The 21,055-nt window shown below is 42.9% G+C and overlaps 1 protein-coding gene across 5 annotated transcripts in view; it reads right to left on the bottom strand.

Annotated features, from left to right (window-relative positions):
- LOC135256812 (phosphatidylinositol 4,5-bisphosphate 3-kinase catalytic subunit alpha isoform) overlaps positions 1 to 19,791 on the bottom strand; it is a 34,229-nt gene extending 14,438 nt beyond the window's left edge. The window contains exons 1-14 of one of the 5 annotated variants that reach the window (XM_064338973.1): positions 19,429 to 19,791; positions 19,129 to 19,263; positions 13,366 to 13,481; positions 10,821 to 11,222; positions 10,088 to 10,297; positions 8,987 to 9,016; positions 8,358 to 8,608; positions 5,676 to 5,921; positions 5,036 to 5,121; positions 4,075 to 4,180; positions 3,082 to 3,234; positions 2,849 to 2,983; positions 830 to 954; positions 351 to 432 (exon numbers count right to left, since the gene is read on the bottom strand). In XM_064338973.1, coding sequence (XP_064195043.1) covers positions 351 to 432; positions 830 to 954; positions 2,849 to 2,983; positions 3,082 to 3,234; positions 4,075 to 4,180; positions 5,036 to 5,121; positions 5,676 to 5,921; positions 8,358 to 8,608; positions 8,987 to 9,016; positions 10,088 to 10,297; positions 10,821 to 11,172 — 1,776 coding nt within the window. In that variant the 5' untranslated portion in view covers positions 11,173 to 11,222; positions 13,366 to 13,481; positions 19,129 to 19,263; positions 19,429 to 19,791. Of the gene's footprint in view, positions 1 to 350; positions 433 to 829; positions 955 to 2,848; positions 2,984 to 3,081; positions 3,235 to 4,074; positions 4,181 to 5,035; positions 5,122 to 5,675; positions 5,922 to 8,357; positions 8,609 to 8,986; positions 9,017 to 10,087; positions 10,298 to 10,820; positions 11,223 to 13,365; positions 13,482 to 19,128 lie in introns of all 5 variants that reach the window. The other 4 variants (XM_064338971.1, XM_064338974.1, XM_064338975.1 and 1 more) reach the window with 4 other exon arrangements.
- Positions 19,792 to 21,055: the final 1,264 nt, after the last annotated feature.

The following is a 21,055-nucleotide window of genomic DNA, read 5'->3' as shown; positions in this document are numbered from 1 at the left end:
ACTGTCACTTCAAATATAGCTCCATGTCTGGAGTACAGTCTAGAGAGGGGTAGGCAAATTTGGTCCTGGAGTGTTGAAGATGCTTTCAAGCTTGACTGGAAAGTTTGATCAATTATTAATAGTGTGTGAGCCTGACTACTTGAATGGTGAAACAAAACAAGTCCCTCCAGCATATCACCTAAGGCGTAAGCTAACATAATTTAATTTTGCAGTTAGGGGCCCAGATGACACCAAACACAGAAACAGCACCGGCATTGCAAGTAAACACAACACTGACATACATAACAGAATGACATCTTCGTGAGAAACAATAATAAGGTATTTAAACAGGGCATTGCCCACACAGATACCTGTGCTACTTCATCTCTGGAGTTCCACTTGACCGCCAGGAGAATCTTAGGCAAAATCTCCGGTATATTTACACAATAATGCCTAGGAGGAAAGACAGGCAATGAAACTGTGTTAATATAAGTTTTTTCCACTGTTATCCTACAAAAAGCTTTCCACACAATATGCTACCAGAACATGCTGTCACAGTTTTTTCAAATAAATTTTTAATCTGTTGCTGAAAGGCTGCGAGCAATTGTAGCTTCCAGGCATGCTCAGCGTTAACTGTTCCTCCTCAAATTTAATGGACCCTTTCATAAATGAAGTTTTATTGCTGCCGTAAAACACAACTGAAGTAATCGCAGTCTTAAAGTTCTTATTCGCTTATATGTTTTCACGAACACGGTATAGGTCTAGTGCGCCCTGTTCGCCAGCGCTTGCTGAGCGCGGTACGCTCTCCGTTGCCGTGGTGTTGGGTACACACGTTGAGAGCGCGTGCTACCTGTGCCGCCACAGGAAGTCCTTCTCCTGCTCAGTCACCTCAGACAGGGGGTCTCGGTTACACACCAGGCGCAGCTGCTCGTTGTCGCTGTCCGTCAGGGGGTTGTCCCGCGCCAGTCTGTTACTCTGCGGGGGAGGGGAGGGGTTGTTAAAAAAAATATATACTCTTGTTCGTTGTGCCAATGCACAGCATGCGTGCGGGCTGGATGAAAAGAGGGGACACAAGAAAACACAGTTCCCAGAACCCAACACTCGGCCCACCTCGGCTTGTCATTTTACTAGTCTATAGTCAATCGATCCACAATCGACCAATTTAACGTTATAATCAATCATTTATCTACTGTCCCTGAGACGGACAGATTATTGCCAAGCCCAGTTATAGATCATAATAGGAAAACGATAAAAAAAAACAGATATAAAGGAGTGCCTAAAACCAACTACATAAAAACCACAGCATCGCACGCATGCAAATTCTCTCAGGGACTACTAAAAGTGGGTGAAGTCACTTGTTCACATTCGGGGAGTACACGGTATGTTCCTCACTTCAAATTTAGGTGCAGCCATTTTAGCAGGGAAAGGCGCAAACCGTTGCCAGTCACTACGAGAGAATCCTTGTTAATGCAAGTAGAGTGCGGCTTTCGGCCTTGCGGGATCCCAGGGCCTCAATTTCATCAGAACAACCCAACTTGCGTACGACATACGGTATAATTCATGCGCCGCGCGCGGGAACACTCTCGCGTCAGACTGAAACACACTTTCACACCTGAGACACACTGAACACTTTAAATGGTAAATGGACTGCATTTATATAGCGCTTTTATCCAAAGCGCTTTGCAATTGATGCCTCTCATTCGCCAGAGCAGTTAGGGGTTAGGGGTTAGGTGTCTTGCTCAAGGACACTTCGACATGCCCAGGGCGGGGTTTGAACCGGCAACCCTCCGACTGCCAGACAATCGGTCTTACCTCCTGAGCTATGTTGCCCCTAGTACATAAAGTTCACACGTCGTTTGCTCATCCGTTATACACTGTATATAAATTAAACGTGTTATTATAAAAATATTACATATACTAATAAATATTTGATTACTGAGATTCATTTGTGTAAACTGTTCTGAAAAGGCTCCAGAGTCTCGATTCCCACGATTCATGGCAAAAACTGCAAATTCACTCCTGCAGTGAAGCTTGAGCACACACTGTTCCTGGACAATTTTCTAGAACACACTGTGCATGTGGTGATGGCCTGGAGATTCCAAATAAAATGGCCTGGATCTGTGAGGTGTGGCCCAGCCCAGTGAGCAGGGGAATAACGTGGCGTTTGGTGGCGGACGACCTCACGTTCAAGACCGCCAAAACAAACATCGGAGCTTCCTCGTTCCACCGCCGGTGGCTTGACAGAAATTCGTTTGAGCCGCCTTAAAATTTCATTTGGTGCCTCGCCTCCCCATCAAACCCCCCCCCCCCCCCCACAGCCCGGCCCCTCCAGTGATGACACGCAGCCAGAAATATACCTCGCGTCTAATTTTATCTGTTTATCTATCACGTTCTGCTGCAGTCGGTTTGAACATTTGCATCTCAAAGGCTTTAGAGAATTGCGACATGCAAATGGCTCACTCTACCGGCTGTCCTGTCCCAGGAAGACTAGATGTTTCTAGAATTCAGGTTCAAATTGAAATTACGCACACACAACCAGAGAAAGCTAAAAAATGCGTACCGACATTCTGACTCATTAAAAAAATACAGAACTAACATCCACCAATAGCATAATCACAATTTCAGCTGTCGGGTGTCTTAACAATCGGAAGCGAAATAAACTGTTAGCAAAACGGAACGGGAATCCTAACGGCAAAGCGGCTACGAGTCTCAAAGGCCTCATTAAACTCCTAGCGTGAAGTTCATAAAAACGGTTTGGCAGCAGCGAACATGTACACTGAATGTGTGTCCGGGGACTACAGAGAGAACTAAGTGTGCATCGCGCTGCTCGACAAGGGCCGCTAAGGTCGAGGCCCATTCATCATCTTACCAGGCCGGTGTGGCAGTAATTAAAGCCCAGCTCTCTGGATATGGTCCAGTTGGCGTGGTCCTCTACTACGGCCATGTCGGGGAACTTCACCGGACTGCTGAAATAATCAAACTCCATCTCCAGGCAGGGCGTTTCCTGGGGGAGGTTAAAGACGGTGACGCAAGCCGGAAGCGCCAAATAAACACCGAACAAACGCGAAATCGTTCGTGGCTGGCTGGCTGGCTGGGCCTCACCTTGTTGGGATTGGAGCCCGTGACCCCGATGGGGTTGAGGAGGTCTTCCAGGCCGTGCGGCACGGGCCACAGGTTGAGGGCCATCTTCCCCGAGACCAGGGTGTGGGTGTAGTCGAAGAGGTTCACGTTGCCCCATGCCAGCGGACAGTGTTCCTGACGGGAACCACAGGTTTTGTGTTACCGGCAGTGGAGGGTGGGGCTCTCGGAGCATTCAAATGCAATGTGGCGTGTGGCGCAACGGACAGCTGCCCATGCACATACGCATGCATGCACTCAGGTTTGCGGTTTGTCTGTGTGTGTGTGCTTGTGTGTGGATAATAAGTGTAAGAGCCCTGAGGTGACAAAACCCTGGATATGAAATGCCCCACACAAACGCACAAACACACACAAACAAACAAACACACGCACACACCCGAACTAACGCACATACACACACACACAAACACACACGCACCCAAACGCACACGCACCCACACACAAACAAACACACGCACACACCCAAACTAACACACATACACACACGCGCACACACACACACAACAAACATACACGCACCCAAACGCGCACACACACACACATACACACACACAAACATACACGCACCCGAACGCATACACACACACAAACAAACACACACACTTGCATATTTGTATAATAGTGCCTTTGTACACCAGCGTCTAATATAATTAGACACCGGTAATATTTTGTGGGTTATTTATTTAAAAACTGATACTCAAAAAGAGAAGAACATAAATAAGTAATGACTCATGCTTCATTCACCGGTTCACTCATCCTGTCCCGTCAAGGCTACAGCACAGCTCAGTCACACTGGCTGCTTACACATCCTAACCACAAGCATGTGAGCTTTTGGACACCATTTTAGGCTACAACACAGCGCTTTCCCTGGCACGTTAGGGACCGTCTCGAAAGGAAAAGACGCGGCCCCGGGCGCAAAAAAGACCGTCGCACGGGACGGACGGAGAGAACACTCACCTCTTTCGCCCCCTTCCTTCCCTTGACGGAGCAGATGGACAGGCAGAGTCGGGCCGCCCGCGGGATGTCAGGAATGTACATGTCGTAGTTCAGCCACTCGTTCCACCTGCGACCGGAAAAACCCACAGGGGGAAATCACCATCAACATAGGAAAACCCAAAATCGGCCCATCAGCGCTACCGTGGCGTTTCCGGGCAGGGGCGGCCCCGATTCGGCGAGTCCGAAGGAGAGGTGGGCGGTTTCCGGTCATGGACGGCCGGCGCCTGTGTGTGTCTGTGTGTGTCTGTGTGTGTGCGCTGACTTTGTTCCAGCTAATGATTCTGGCTCACACACTGATGCTGGCACGCTCCTGCACGTACCACTGCAGAGCAACACTTCAACCCGGAGAAAAATGAGCAGTCCGCAGCTGCAGCTTATGACTTCATAAAACCAAGGCCTGACCAAACGAACGATGGGCGTGAGGTCCCTAACCGATCGGCCCTCGTTCACCCCGCAGTCTACGGTCCACGTCCCGCTCTGCAATACTTTTTTTTTTTTTTAGCTCTGAGTAATTTTTGCTTTTTTTAACCTTTGTGCATACTGCAATTGCTTCTCACGAAAGGGGAACGTGGTAATGATGAAACTGCGTGGACAGCAACCACAACTACCACAGAGCAAAGGTCTGAATAACAGTGGCCTGTTCTCTTGTGATGGAAACAACCATATTCAAATGTAACTGTCACAATAATAATAATAATAATAAACATTTATTTATTTATTAAAACATTTTTAAAAAACAGCAATATACACACAATTATGATGTTATATTATATATATATATATATATATATATAAGAAGATTTCACATTTATTTGTATATTTAATTTCAACAGCTTGTCAGACTATTTCAATTGAAATGACCGTGTGATAGAAAGCAGCGTTGCGTTTAACACACTGTGAAGTGAGCGGCGTGCGCCGGTACCTTGGATTGGAGCAAGGCACGCGCTGAGTGTTCACGTTATCGCACAGCTGCTCCCCTCCGTGGTATATGCCCGTCCGGACGTAGATCTGGTGGGAGGAAGCGAACGGTCAGGGATGCGGAAGTAAAACTGTCACCGTGACCAGCGCCACAATCTGTGTCACGACACTGAAAACAACCTCTTTCCACAGAAGACAGAAATATGACAACTAGAATTTTCTAAGCATTCACCGTTTATGAATAGTTAGAGACGGTTGCTTTTCTGGAAATCTTAATGAAATATAATTGGTAAATACATTAATTTATAAAAAAAAAAAAAGTGATGGATAGAAACACCTGATAAAGTCTAATATATCATATCTGAATACTTAGTTTAAATACTTCTGTATTTAACACCAGTAAAATTAATGCAGATAACTGACCGTTGTATCAACAAATTCACCCACAATCAGAACAAAACTCCTATTTGATATGAACGCCAGGCATCTGTAGGGGCGTTACAAAATTTACCCAGCATCTAAAGAGTCACACCACTTACATGCATACATAATTGACCCAGGCCTGGAAGTCATATCCCACTGCAGCTTCTGTCATAATTAGAAGGCCAAATACGGTAGGGGGGGGGGGGTTCTGGGTCGGGTACCTTGTCGATGTCCCGAATGTTCACGTTGACGTACGTGGCGCACAGCACCCGGATCCTCAGCGTGCCGTTGATGGTCCACAGCGACTTGGCGGAGGCCTCGCCGTTCATGTAGGGCGTGGCCGTGGAGATGCGGCGGGCGTACGAGGGCATGGTGAAGTTGTCCATGGGCAGCTGGGAGTACAGGCTCTCCTTGGCCATCAGCATGAGGTTGGGCATGCGGCCCAGCATGATGCAGCTCCTGACGTACTGCCGGGGAAAAGGGAACGACACGCCGTCAGCGAGGCTCCGCTGCCACCGGCGGCAGCGTAGCGTGATGGGTAAGGAGCTGGCCTGGTAGCCTGAAGGTCGCAGGTTCGATTCCCGAGTAGGACACTGCCGTCGTAGCCTTGAGCAAGGTACTTAACCTGCATTGCTTCAGAATATATCCAGCTGTATAAATGGATGCAACGCTAATGCTATGTAAAAACTTGTGTAAGTCGCTCTGAATAAGTGTCTGCTAAATGCCTGTAATGTAAAGTAACGACCACTGTGCAGCCAGTCAAGCATAATTTATGCTTTGTCGTACGACGCTTTTGACACGTGTTGCTCGACAAAAGTGATGTATTATCAACTGAATAGTGTCGCTCGAATGTAAGCAAATGGTCACGGGTTTTGTGTCTCGTTACTATAGAGACATAACCCTCCCCTTAGGCCTTCGTTGAAGTATAAATGCCAAATGTCTGACACCTTCATTTTTGACGAGCGACACTTGTCGAAAGCGTCATGTGACGAAGAACAAATCAGCGTTTAGGCATCCTATAGTCTCAACCTCACACATTCCCACACAGTGTTTCACAGAGCAAAAGAGAAGCAGCGATTTCTAATATTAGCTTCCTTCAACCTCACTGGTTCTACCAAGCTTTAGCCAGCAGGATGTACTGTTAATAGACGTCAATAGCTGCCTTGGCTGAATTGCCAATTCCAATTGGAGCCCCACCTACACATAATCATGATTTGTCATAAGTAACAACTGGTTGATTTATAAAGCACTTCCGTTGGACTTATCACTTATCCTGACATTGAAGTGTCAGCCTGGTCAGGTTTTCACACTCAATTCTGGGGACCACTGTGAATGCAAGTGTTCCTTCCCACCACAATTGCAAGCTCTGAATAGTAATGAGCTGTTAATTGTTCGTTAGACACTTAATGCTGGCATATGAATTATTTACCCTCTAAAGGTCACATCACGTCATAAACACCTACAAATGCCATGACGAATACTTATTCCATGCTCACATCCCATGTAAACATTTTCTGTATGGTGCTGTATCTAACAATTCATTTAGAAAAAGGTTCATTTATTCAAGTGTAGACTGGCGGGTGAAATCATCAGGGTCCTAATTGTAGAAAGTATGGTCACCTTCTCACTGAAACCAAACTATTGCTGAAAGATCTCAAGGTCAGTGACAAAGCAAATGGCAATGTGCCAACCCTGCACTGTGTTAGAATAAGTTAAAGGGCAAAATTATGTTGAAATTTAAACATGATTTCAACAACTTTAATTGATGGCTGGAACACAAAATGGCTATAACAAAAAAAGCCAGCATACACAGTGGGTCCCCAGGAATGAGACTGAAAATCTGTCATAAGACTGACAGGTAAGGAAAGTCCTGCAATTGAAGGAAATATATAAATCACAGTCCATTTTTATATAGCTTTTTAAAAAACATTATCAAGCTGTTAGCAAGGTACACCTGTACATCACATTTTTTAAATTGATGTATAGCATTTTGTTTTTTACACAAGCATTGCCATAAGCCACTTAGGAAAAAACAGGCCTCAGCAGCCCATTACAACACTGCTGTTCAAATAGGCTTTTCATTTAATTAAATGGTAAATGGACTGCATTTATATAGCACTTTTATCCAAAGCGCTTTACAACTGATGCCTCTCATTCACACACACACTCACACGCCAACGGTGAAAGGCTGCCATGCAAGGTACCAATCAGCTCGTTGGGAGCAATTAGGGGTTAGGTGACTTGCTCAGGGACACTTCGACACACTCAGGGCAGGGGATCGAACCGGCAACCCTCCAACTGCCAGACAACCGCTCTTATCTCCTGAGCTATGTTGCCCCTATCATTACATTATAATTACAACTAAACTACGGGATTAGACCAAGCATATAGCAGTACTGATTGCATTTTTGTCCAAAGTTACGCAAATCTGCGTATCTTTCTGCTTTTAAATACCCTCAGCATTCAAATTCTTTTAGAACACTCAACATCTGAATTGGCTAGGGAAACGCAGCACCGGTGCATCTACTGTATAATTACGGATAGCAGTTGTTCTGAACGGCATTAATGCGGTCAGCAGGATGGCGCGGCAGCTGCGGGGCCTGTGGTTATCCGTTAAGCAGAGTTTGAGGGTTACATTATATTACATCACAGCTATTACTCAACTTACATTACTTTTTACATCGCATTTTACATTGTTTTACATCGCATCCATTTATACAGCAGGATATACAGTATATACTGAAGCAGGTTCAATACCTTGCTCAAGGGTACAACGGCAGTGTCCTACCTGAGAATTGGACCCGCGACCTTTAGGCTACAAGACCAGGTCCCTACCCATTGTGCTACATTGCCGCCCCATGGGTGACGCGTATCTGGCGCCCTGGGGGGGGTTAAGGGATTACCTTGTACTGACTGAGCGGGTACTTCTCCAGGAGGTACTCGTCGCAGCCGCACACCTTGAGGATGTACTTGCCCTGGTACTCCTGCACGCACATCTTCAGCTGCTCCGGCGAGAGCAGCATGCTCCGCGTCTTCTTCCGGATGGCCTCGGCGATCACGTGCTCCGGGACGCAGTCGTGGTTGATCTTCAGGGTGTATTTCTGCTTGTCGTTGTTGGGCGAGACGATGACCCAGATCACCACGATTATCTGACCTGAAAAAACAGCAGGCAGGAGATGTCTGTAAGTCTTCCAGGACTTGCAAGTTATAAGGTGTCCCTACATCTATAAGCTAATAAATAATTTTGGTTAAAAAAAAAATAATTTTCAGCAAATAGAAAAGTGCAAAACAGAGCAAAGAAACATTTTTTAAACTAATCCTCAGCCTGGCATTCCAAAAAAATCTTGTATTTTACTAGATAATTAATTAATTATTCTGGAAAAGAAATGACAAATGAAAATATAGCTGCAAGCAGCAATATTGGGGGCCAAGCACTATGGGTGAGTGCAAGTCATAGCTTTCTGAGGTTTCTGAAAAAAAGGAAATAAAAGAAATAGTGCAACATTTGCTTGCACTATAGTTGCCTTCATACCACAGTGGTGTTCTTGGGGTGCACTGCAAGCTGCAATAGGAGAGGGAGACAAGCAAAAAAAGGACCACAATGGAAATATGCTATTAGCGTTATTGTGTCTATCCTTGATAATTTTTTTTTAAATAATGTGTATGAGAAGTGTACAATGTCCAGTCCTTTGTTCCATCCAGCCTGGAATATGCACACACAAGATTCTAATAGTTTGAGATCGTTTCCCCATTGTGTGATGCTGCCCATCCTTGCCCTTCTGCCTGTCCTGTCATCCGCAAGTGCTCACGTAATGTGGAATGAAAGTAAAGCACACCATTCCTAAATGAAATATCTAGATTATAATGGATATATTTCCTGGGTTCAACCACAGTTGGTTATGCTATGTGCACCACTCAAAGCGCTCACAGAGACAGTCACTAGTGTTGAATCCTGTGTGCACTTCATTACAGCTTTTGCGCATGCACCGTAGCTCTAGCCTAACTTAGAGCAATGTCGATTATTGAGAATAATTCCTTTCCCCAGGTTGGTTTAATACAGAGCGGAGACGATGTGATCGTGATGCTATGAACAATTTATTTATTCAGTAAAGCACTGACACATTTACAATCAGGACTGTAATATGCACCGCTGCCCAACAGTGCTGTCCTGACGGGAGACCTTTTCCTGAAATACTCCCTTGGTGTTTGGCCCCCTAATAAATTAGCTGTTTTGTATAGAGTATCAACGTTCACAAAGTATTGTAATATTTATAACAAATGAATTATATTATGAATGTATAAGGCACTATGATTACCAAAGTTAGTTAGCGTTTTCTATGGTAGTAAAACTTTTTATTTAGCTTACGCAGAGCCCAAAGATTACAGGACCCTTTTTCACATAATATAATATATTTCACATATATTTAATGTAAGTAACTTCTAAAGTTTGAAGAACGGTACCGTTTTAAATCACTACCACTCAGATCAAAGCTCAACACATAAAACGTTCACATTATCACAAATGTCAAAGTATGTTAATGCTTTGTGTGTCAGTGACGTTGTTCTTTTGCTGATGCAGTACCCAAAGCAGTCCTGCTGAGGCAAAGGGTTTCGTTTGCCGGAGCTCCCCTACCTTTGTCCAGTTTGCTGTGGATGTGCTTTGGTAGCTCTGTCGACGACTCCACGTTTGGGGGGTACACGTAGAGCGCCCGGCTGTGGGGCCCGCTGGCGTCTCGGAGGTCCACCGACTCCTTGCAGACGTTGAGAATGTTCCTCCGGAAGTCCTGCACTTCGGGGTCCTTCACCAGGTCGAACTCGCACACGGGCATGCCAATGGCGAAACCTGAAACGGGCCCGCGGGCAGGTGAGAGGCTGAAGTGTTTCCTAGCGGCGTGCACGTACCGATTTAGTGTGGTCAACGGTCAACCCACCCAATCCATCTGAAGAGTTTTTCAGTGAACCTGTCAATTTGGCTGAGATGATAATAATTATAATTTTGTAGGTTGTGCTGCACTGCCACCGAGAGTGTCGGTTGCATGTGCGTCATGCATAACGCATTTGCAGTCAGACTGGACATTTCTGCCACATTTTGTGAGTTTTTGAGCATGGTAAAAGCAGTGAAGATGCAGCAAAAGGAAAATAATAAGAATAATAATCCTAGCAAAACAATAGAGGTCCAACACACCCTTGGTGCTTGGCCCCATAATAATAATAGCTTTCATTCTGAGAAACATCTTGCATAGCTGATGGACAAATAGTACATACTTCTGGCCAAACCACTCTCCCTGGTTTCTACAGTACCCCTCCCCCCCTTCAGCATTGCCAAACACTTTCTGCAGAGAGCTGAGCAGGCGAGGGAAGCTTACCGATTTCTCGGTTGAGAATTTTCTCTTCCCTGTTGCCGACGGGTTCAATGACTTTCAGGAAAGGCTGAAAGAGCCTGAGGTCGCAAAGTCTCCTCGTTTCATCGTAAAACTCCTCCCTTTCCGCCTCCTGCGTAACACTGACAAAAATGTAGGAGGTCTCCTCCTGCAGGAGGTGGTGCAGGGGGTACTTCCGGGCCTCCTTAAAGAGCTCGTGCTTAATGGTGATGAGGGTGGCCTCACGGAGGCACTCCAGGGTCAGGATCATCCCGTTCGGTAGCAGGCAGTCCACCAAAATCCGAGGGGGCATCAAGTGGATGCCCCATAGTTCTCCGGATGACGGTCTCGGGGGCATGGCTCACGCCTTCCCAGAATCCTTTGAGTTCAGCCAAACGGGTTTGTCTCCTGTGGAGGTACAAAAGGAAAATTTCACAAGCTACATTGTGAAGCATTCTGCTTATCGCAATTCCAAGATTCATAACCGAACGGTTACAATACAGTAGCTATTGGGGATCTAAATAAACAAACAAACAAACAAACGTAACGTGACAACATTATGTTTCACTGAACATGAAGAAAGAAAACAAGGGAAGCAGATCAAGGGACCATTAATAGCATAAGGGGTTCGCACTGTCTACATTTTCATTTACCAGCAGACGTGGTTTCAAAATCCTTTCAAAATCCACCGTTCTCTGCAATCAACGTGGGCGAAAGACGATAGTTACCAAATGGAGGGAACACACAAAATCATTCACATTCACAGAGAGTGATAAGTAAATAATCTGTGCTCTTGGCTTGCAGTCAATATAAGCCAGACATGCACACTATTACATTACCAATAGGATCACACCAGTGATGAGAAAACCAACTGTTGCAGCTACATGTGTCTTAAGGGTCGAGATGACCTCATGCAAGTTACTGTTAACTCGCTGGAAGAAAAGAGCAGTCTATGAGTCACACATCTTGCTGGAAGTAAAGCAGAACCCCCTCCCCACCACAGGAGAAATCCATTTGGGAAACAGAAATTCCTTGGTAGATCACTAACTTCATGCCCCCCCCCCCCCCCCAAAAAAAAAAAATCCTCTCTACAAGATCCAGGGAAAGGGGCCAGAGTTTCAAATTATTGTTTGGAGAACAATTTTGATTATTTATTTTATTGAGAACACTTCATTATTAATAATAATCCATAATGATCTCAAGAGAAGAATGGCTATGGTGTGAACTAAAATTTCCAAATGAACTGTACGGCTTGGTTGAAGTTTACTGGGAGGCAGTCCTTGCACGTAATATCGACCATGCCTCCCACTGTATTTGGACATTACTGCTAGATGTAGCTGGGCGAAGGATTATACAGGCAGCGGACTCTCTTCTTAGAATGTGCAGTACATGGTATTGTGAATTCAAATCAATTTCAGGGGGGGGGGGGCTCTTAAGCTCTCAAGAACCGTTTTATTCTGGTAAAGTCCACTGGTGATCGCACCAAACTTCACAAGTTATTCACAAGCAACTCTGAGGATGGGTGAATACTTCCCAATTGACAGCAAACACTGAAAAGAGACGCATTGAAAAGTCTACATGGTTCTTTTCCACAGCTCAGAGAAACACATGGCAGTGCACCAAGGCAGAGGGTCACACAACCACACAAAGAGGCTGACAGATGTCCTTGAGCTCACGATATAGAAACCAGACTCTGTGTTATGATTCAGCAAAATGCACAGGGACATGACATTGTAAACAAGCACGAAACCGTCCAGAACCACAGCGCAACTGTACTAACTATATAGCTAGGCAGCTATGGCATGTCCTCACCTCTGTAACGTTACTGGTTTTCCTCCGTGTGTCCATACATTTGTATCGGTGGTTGTAGCCGTGTGTCCTTAGCTCCTACTCATGCGTGCAGGATAGCATCCGTACGTGCGAACTAGCGCGATGCCTTTATCTGTCTGCATCTCCCGAAATCACCACTTTGCACGGCACAGCATTTTTAAGCACAGCTTTATCGCCTAACGTTACTTTAGCTAACCCTAAAATGTCCGTGTTTCATCTAGTCTTACTAAACGAAGCACCACCTGCACACGCATCCTACTAAACGTCCGTGAGTGAGTGACCACAATTTGCCACGCATAGCCCATAAAATAATAATAATAATAATAATAATAATAATAAAATATTTTTTTCAATTTAATTTACAATGCAGCCAAAAGCAGCAAGCAAGGTAAACCGCTCTTTCAGTGAAAGCAGCGATCCGGTGAAACAGCTGTAAACGGGCACACACTCCATTATTATAAACGACTGACCACAAGACAATTTATTATGTGGTAAACATGAGCCTATTTAGTGAGCCACTCTGCAGAGCATATACCTCCACCACCTTCAGCATATAGCAGGGGTCCATCCATACATTTCAATTCTTCTAGCATGTTCTAAGGTCAATCATCAAGCTTCATCTGAATCCTTTTCAGTTCTCAGGTAGATGAAGATACAAAATGACACTCGTATGACCTCCTCTCCACCCGCTAGCAGTAGACGTAAGAACAAACAACCTTACCTTGGGTCAAGTTAATGGCTGTAGTTTTGGTATGGGTGAAGGAAGAGGCCCCATCTATTTTCAGACATCCAGCATCGTTGCCAAGTCCTCAACAGCATCCTCTAAAGTGCCACTTCCTGTCACAAACACAGGAGTTTTACTGTAAAATGGTGTCTTTTCAAGATGGAATGTGCATCTATTTCTATCTCAGGTCACTCCTTTCAGTAGTTATCAGGATTTGATCTACCAAATTTTGTGCACTGGAACCCAGACAATGACAGCTGTGCAGACACACAGGCGAAGCTCGAGTAGGACATCTGAACAACGATCAGACAATCTGACAAGGCAATACAATGACAGTGCTCCTAATGCAAAAGCAGACATCCGCACTGATCATTGTCGGTTGCTTTAATGACAAATGTACTTGAAACAGTCCAGATGCGGTTGACTGCAATCTGTAAACCGTTAATACAAATAAGCATGCAAATTTGAGGTGAACTGTTCTGTTGAACTGTAATGTTTGTACTGCTTGCGCTATAAGTAGAGTTATTATTAATAGTTACTGAAGCAAATGAGAGAAGTGGTGTTTTAAGGATTTTTTTCAAGCCGTCTAAGCCACCTAGAATAGGCCATAGGATAAATTGTGCAACAACAAAAAAAATTTGGAAACGGTCCATGCATTTATTCGTGCAATTTGGTTTCGAATGATAATGCATGATAAGACATGCTAAATTAACTACAGTAGAATCCATGCATGCCACTCAGACATGCGCTAACGACGTCATTTTCCATAGAAACTGCCTACCTTCCGGTGTTTTGCCGGTTTTGTGTCTTTATAGGACAACTGTCGGTTTATTTACGCTACATCTGCTGACTTTCAACATATATTTATAGATCATTATGCAGTGTAACTGGGCATAATTCCATGAAAACATCTGAAATATGCGCTTATGGTTTATGTGAATATGCGATCTCTTCAGAATGGAATGAATGGGAAATGGTTTGGGATTTGGCAATTATATGCAAATACTCAAATTATGCAATAATCCGTTATGCACAAATGGATTCTACAGTACTAACCTGTTTTTGGCTATCTGTGCAGATTGAACTGAGAAATAGAATTCTGAAAAGCCTTTAATGTTGTTTAAGGTAACAGTAACACCAGTAACAATTAATTGAGTGATTGTTTAAAAATAATTTTTATATAGTAAGCTGGCATTTGTGTGGACACATTAAGTTAAATGGTTAGTTAATATTTTACTCTAAGTTGCGAACAACAAAAATTAAATGCATTTGAAGACATATTACAATTCCAAACACCACTATTGTTGTAGAATGACCCCCTTCCAAAGTGTTAGACACAGGCTTCTACAAACTAATGAAACGCAGTGACTTTCTGAGCAAACCTGTAGATGTTATACCATCCCCAAAGTGGCAGAAAGAATGATTAGGTTGCATATGGACTTGCAGAGCTTGCAGCATAAATATTTTCAAATATAAATATATATCCTATGTATCTTCAACACAAGGTGGAAGATCAAACAGTACTCCCAAGCCACTAGTTTTATTTCCATGAGCATTAAGACTATCATTTAGTCTTCGAAATATGCTAGCAATATTTTATTTTGTATAGTTATTTCAATGACATATGCATGTAGAAATACTCCAGCAATCATTATGGTTGCAGTCTTACAAACACATTATTATGGTCTCTGTCTCAAACCATCCTCAGTCTCAGTCTTGAGTCGTGTGAGGCGGTTTAGACCATTTCATTTTTCCAAAAATAAATCCTATGCAATACATGTGCTTTACATTCAGTGTGGTTATGCTTAATATGCTCTCTGAGTGAATTACAATGTGCCATGCGTTGTTTTCCCAGATGTGGACTGTAAGTCAGTATGGTAGGGAAAAGATGTCATTGCTAAAAGCTGCACATTCAAAAGAAAGAAAAAAATACATTGATATAGGCTATAGTATTCCAATCTGTGCCATTGATATTAAGGCACAGCTAGGTGCATCATCTGGTAAAGCAACAAATACACCGATATGCAGTTTATTTTGTTGCATTTCATTCTGTGCATTTTTCATTCTGTGTTATTTCATTCCCTTACATTCTTAATCATAATAACTCAAAGTCAGGTGGCAACAGCCTCGGTCCCATTTAATTCCAAATTCTAAACGATTGCTTATTGATTCGCCACTGCCGTACAAAGAAGTGAGCCCCTCTGTGACGTTAAACAAGAGAGAGCCTGTCCTGAGGGCGGGGAGCAATCGAGGGGATGGCTTTCGGGTTTTGAACCGGAACTGCCTCACACTCCTTCATGTCAACACCTGTCAGCAAGGACTCGCAGAGAAAATAAACTTATGCGCTGCAGTCCGTAAGTACTGGACAGTGAGACAATGTTTGTTTTTTTGGCTCTACACTCCAGTACACTGGATTCGAAATGGAACAATCACTATGAGGTTAATGTGCGTACTGTCAGCTTAATTTGAGAGCATTTACATCCATATCAGGTGTAGGAATTACAGCCCTTTCTATACATACTTCCCCCATTTTAGGAGACCAAAAGTAATTGGACAAATGAACATAATTTAGTACTTGATTGCAAATTCTTTGTATTCGATGACTGCCCGAAGGCTTCCACCCACAGACACCACCAGACGCCGGGTATCTTCCCTGGTGATGCTCTGTCAGGCCTGTACTGCAGCCATCTTTAGATCCTGTACAATGCAGGGGTTTCTCAATTGGATTCAGTCCAGGACAATGACTTGGCCAGTCAAGAACACTTTAACATTTGGCCCTGAAAAACTCCTTGTCTGCTTTAGCAGTATGTTTGGGTTTACTGTCCTGCTGCAAGGTGAAGTGTAGTATAGTGGGTTTGGAGGCACCTGGCTGGATATGAGCAGATAAGATATTTCTGTACACTTCAGAATTCATCCTGCTGCCGCCAACAGTCACATGAGCAACAAAGACAAGCGAGCCAGTTCCAGTGGCAGCCCTACATGCCCAGGCCACAACACTACATACACCATGTTCCACATGCTTTGGATGGTTATAATTCCTACACAGTTCACCTAATATGGATGTAAACACCTTCAAATTGAAGCTGACAGTCTGTGAAAGTGAAACCACTACATGCATGGTTTCACTTCAAATTCAATGTGTGGGAGTACAGAGCCAAAACAACAAATGATGTGTCATTGTCAAATTTCTAACAGGCTGCACTGTACAAGTTACCACACAGACAACTTGATTAGTGTACACTGTACCAATTTCACATCGCTGTCTCTTCATCTGACACTCAAAAGTAATGTATATCTATCAACCCACGTTTTGCCTGTATTATTATTATTATTATTGTATAGCGCTCTACAGTGCTCCTATTTTAAGTGCATTTGCTCCTGAAAATTCATGTGTGCTAACTACACTTTGGAGCACATCTACTAATTGTGATTCTTCAACTTAAGAGCACATGTGCTCCTTGTTAGTATCCCTGTTATTATTATTATTATTATTATTATATTAGTAGCAGTATCTTAGAGGAACATGACAGTTTGGCAGCAAAATACAGCCAAGTCCAACCTGATATAGTCAAGTATTTACAACTGATTATTTTATCACATCTGTAACAGTAAATCGCCTGCTTGCCAGACAGGTTTTTTCCAGATGTAATTCAAAACCTCTCGTTTAAACTCAGATGGTCACATTACAAGAAGAGCCCATAGAATTGATATCATCATCTAAGGATTTAGGATTTTATCTTTATGGATTCCAGTTACATTACTGATATCATATTTATCAAAAAACTTGAATTGACACTAGTTTTAATTATAGAAATTAGGCTTGTTTTTCTTTTCATGCTAGAATGAAGTTGGCGGATGCAACGTTTCAGCCTTTATTAGAATATGGTGATATATTGTATTTAAATAGTCAAGCATCACATGTCCATACTCTTGATAATTATACCATGCTACCTTAAGATCTGTCACCAGTTCTGGCTCCCACATTCATCGTTACACTTTATATCAGTTATCAGAATGGCTCTCTGGCAATGAGGCAGCGAATGCATTGGCTGATATTTTTATGTAAGGTTATCATAGGACAAAAGCCAACCTACCTCAGTATGTTACCTACTCCACACAATAATGGACATTATCATTTAAAATCACAAAATAGGATTTTATTTAAGGTTAAAAAAGGTGTTGGGAATTTTTTTTTTTAATTATTTTAGTTATGCTGCACCTTTTGTATTGAATACCTTGCAAACAGATTTGAAACTTGACTATTTTGTTGATGTTGATCATTTTAAGTCAATGATTTTAGATTTGTTGAAAACAGAATGTAAATGTTTTTAATCATGCTTTATTCAGAAATTTTGCTCTTTTACGTCTTTTGATGGTGTGGACTGTATTTTATGTCAGTGTAGTGTGGTAACTTTATGTATGCTTCTGTATTGGTCAGGGCCTGTAAAAGAGGTGTAAAGCTCAATGTAACCTCCCTTGTAAAATAACGTTAAAATAAATAAATGGGTTATGTGTGGACTGAGGAATGACGCTGTATGATCAGACATCTTATCGACAAAAACATCTAACGAATGTGGCACAGACCCTTTTCGGTTGATGGCAACGCATTAATTGGTGCCGTGAAAAGTTGATAAATGATCACTGGGATTCGACCATGTCGTAAAATGGATTCCATAACTTACTATAACCGAACTACAAGGAATTAACGTTAGCTAGGTGACGCTAGCTCTTCCTACATTCAGTAGGTAGACTAGCTTGTTTAGAGTTAAGCTCCTAATTTCTCCGAACCATATATTATACCATGCTGAAACATACTGTCATAGTCTAAATTAAAGTAAATAATATTTTTGAAAATATTTTCACTGCAATATGTGTTTGTCATAATACAGGACACATGTGCTATGTTAAAATAATAATAATAATAACGTCTCAGGACGAGAGCTAAATTGCCTAACGTACCTAGCTAATGTTAGCTATCTGTGGTTATAACGTTACTATAGCTTAGCTTGCTAGCACATTAAAAAAGAATTTGGTGCGTGGCACCATTTATGAATTTCAACAGGTTTGGAAATTGCCTTAAAGAGTATTTACTTGCGTTATTATATACACATTATCAAGCCATTGTTAATGAGCAATTAGCAAAACACATGTTGATTAGTTGACAATCATGTCTGTGTGTGTGTTATCTAGCGCTGGCTAGCTTGGTTAACCAGGGATCTAGCAATAAATTAGATAATAAAATACTCTAGTCAGCACACACATCTAGCTACACAGCTAGAACAACAGAACAGAGACGCGTGGGAAGTCTGCTGTCCGAATATCTTGTTGCTAACTATACGTTAGCTAGGTAGATATAACTAATAGCTACCTATATGGTAGCAAGTGTTAGATACAGAATAAGCAGATACCTAGACTAGCCACGTATTCTCAGTTTCGTGTTAAGTGCCCTCGCCACAAGACGTAACATTTAGCGAGATAATGTTTTTTTTAGTACAGACGCCTTGCCGGCTGCTTGCCGCAAGAGTAGCTAATGAGCTAGATAGCATTCCTTGATAGTCCCTAGTAGCAATGGTGGTGATGTTTGTTTTCTTTCCTCGAGGAAGCAGCCAATTCGAGTTCAGCAGAATAACGATAGTTTAACATGCTACGTTAAGTAAATAATCAAAATTGTCTTTTCGTTGTTGTCACTAGCTATTTAATGGTCTTCTATGTTGATACGCGTGTGAAGACCGCCCTCCCCGCTGCTATAACGTTACTTACCCTGTCGTCTGTTCCCAGTGGTTGATCCCCACTGTTCCAACTTCCCCGGGCCTTTCCTAACAACTCCAGTCCGAAGCTCAGGCCTACTTCCAGCCTGACAGCCGCAACTTCTCCATAGCAACCGTCGGTCTGTTTCTTGTTTTTCGTGTATGGAAATCAAGGAACATAAAAGACATATATTTTTTCCTTAACCCCCCCTTGGGGGAAAACATTCAAGCCCGTCCTTTAGAATAATAGCCGTATTCCATATTTCTTCCAATGTCTGCAGCTAGCAAGCTAGCACACGAGCTTCTAACTCACCGTAAATTAATATTAATATCGCGACAGCGTAGCCGAAGTAAATATTCGCGGGACCTGTCCGGGAGAATTTGTTTTCTCAGCTCCCACCGATAAAGCTCGTTGTCGCGCCGGGTTTTATATGGGTTACGGGTGTCCTAAGAAACTGCTCTAGCTAGCTATATCACTCAACCACCTTATTCGCTTAATACTTCAGAGTGCTGCAGAGCTTTCAAAGGACTCCCCCAAACAAGAAATGGAGTCAGGTGGGACTGGCAATTATATAAGCCAGCAACTTTGTAAATCCGCGGCTGCTTGGTATATCTGTCTCAAGCCGACTGCTTTACTGTAGCTAGCCGCAGCAGTTGCTAAATTATCTTTTTTGTGTGTGTGGGTGGTTTTATGGGTGTGCCTGCAGAAAACTGTTTGATTACTTCTCTTAAAGTCAACAGCAAAAAGTTCAAGCAGAGGGGAAAAAAACTAGCCTATCCCCTGCATGTGTACCGTTTATACATAAATACTGGTGTGGTGTATTGTGTGAATAGACACGGCTTTTGAAATTAATTTGTCTATGAAATACATGTGCACAATAAAATGTGATGTCCTGTCTGCATACAGCTGGAAGGAAAAAAAATAATTTGGCTGTATGCTTAAAATGTGTGACAAATGAATCATGGATGACTGATTTGTTTCTTTTCTGTACTAATGCACATTTATTGTTGTAAATATCATATGGGGCATGCCCTGCCAAGGCGTAACTTGGCTGGATGACATACCTGCCATCCCAATTTAACCTATAGAGCATATCTTTATACAGTTTTGTTATGAATATTGTTTGTTGAGCAGTGACCATAGTCACACAGTGATTGGCTAAGACAGGCTGGTGGTCATTAGAGAGAACTATGACTATTGTTATTGACATGAATATGCGGTGGATCTGTAGGCAAAACAAAAGAAAGAACTAAAATAGAATAGCAAACCAATGGTATTGGGATTTGCAGAAGTTGAATATTGCATGAGAATATGTGAGTAGTGATTTATTTTAACTTTGTGTGATTAATTCAGCATCTGCAGCTTTGCACAAGATGGTGATACCAACCACCTATATTCTAAAGTTTAGCATATCATTTATACGTTTCAGGCGCTTTTGGCCAGAATGAATTCACAGACAGCATAGGACAGAAAAATAGCTTGTGTGCATATATTGTGAACACAAGCATCGGTGAGCATTGAAAAAATGTACAGGAAAACTGCTGAAAAAATGCAGCACTGATACCACCCATACCACCCTTTTCCATTCTCATGTCAGGCTCAGCAGGTGTGGACCTGGGTAATACTTGGTCTGGTTAGTACTGACTGGAGACCTGGGAAAAACTAATGAGATGCTACGGAAAAGGTGTTGCTGAGCCACTAGGGGGCGATTTCCCCCACTGTACCAAATAGGAGAAATAACCCAATGCCCCAGTAGAGTGATGGGGGAACTGTGCAATAAAAGATGACATATTATGGATCAGATGTTAAATTAAGGTCCTTACTTACTGTGGTTGTTAAAGCTCAAAATCCTGATAATCTCCTGGTGTACTTGGCCCAGGCTAACAGTTTCTCAGGTGCTAATAAATTAACAGAGCACAAGGGTTAAAGTGCAGGAATA

The sequence above is a fragment of the Anguilla rostrata genome, chromosome 6 (genome assembly GCF_018555375.3).
Source record: "Anguilla rostrata isolate EN2019 chromosome 6, ASM1855537v3, whole genome shotgun sequence".
NCBI classification, from domain to species: Eukaryota; Metazoa; Chordata; class Actinopteri; order Anguilliformes; family Anguillidae; genus Anguilla; species Anguilla rostrata.
Note: the sequence above shows the minus strand (reverse complement) of the source record. Positions and strands in the feature narration are given on the sequence as shown.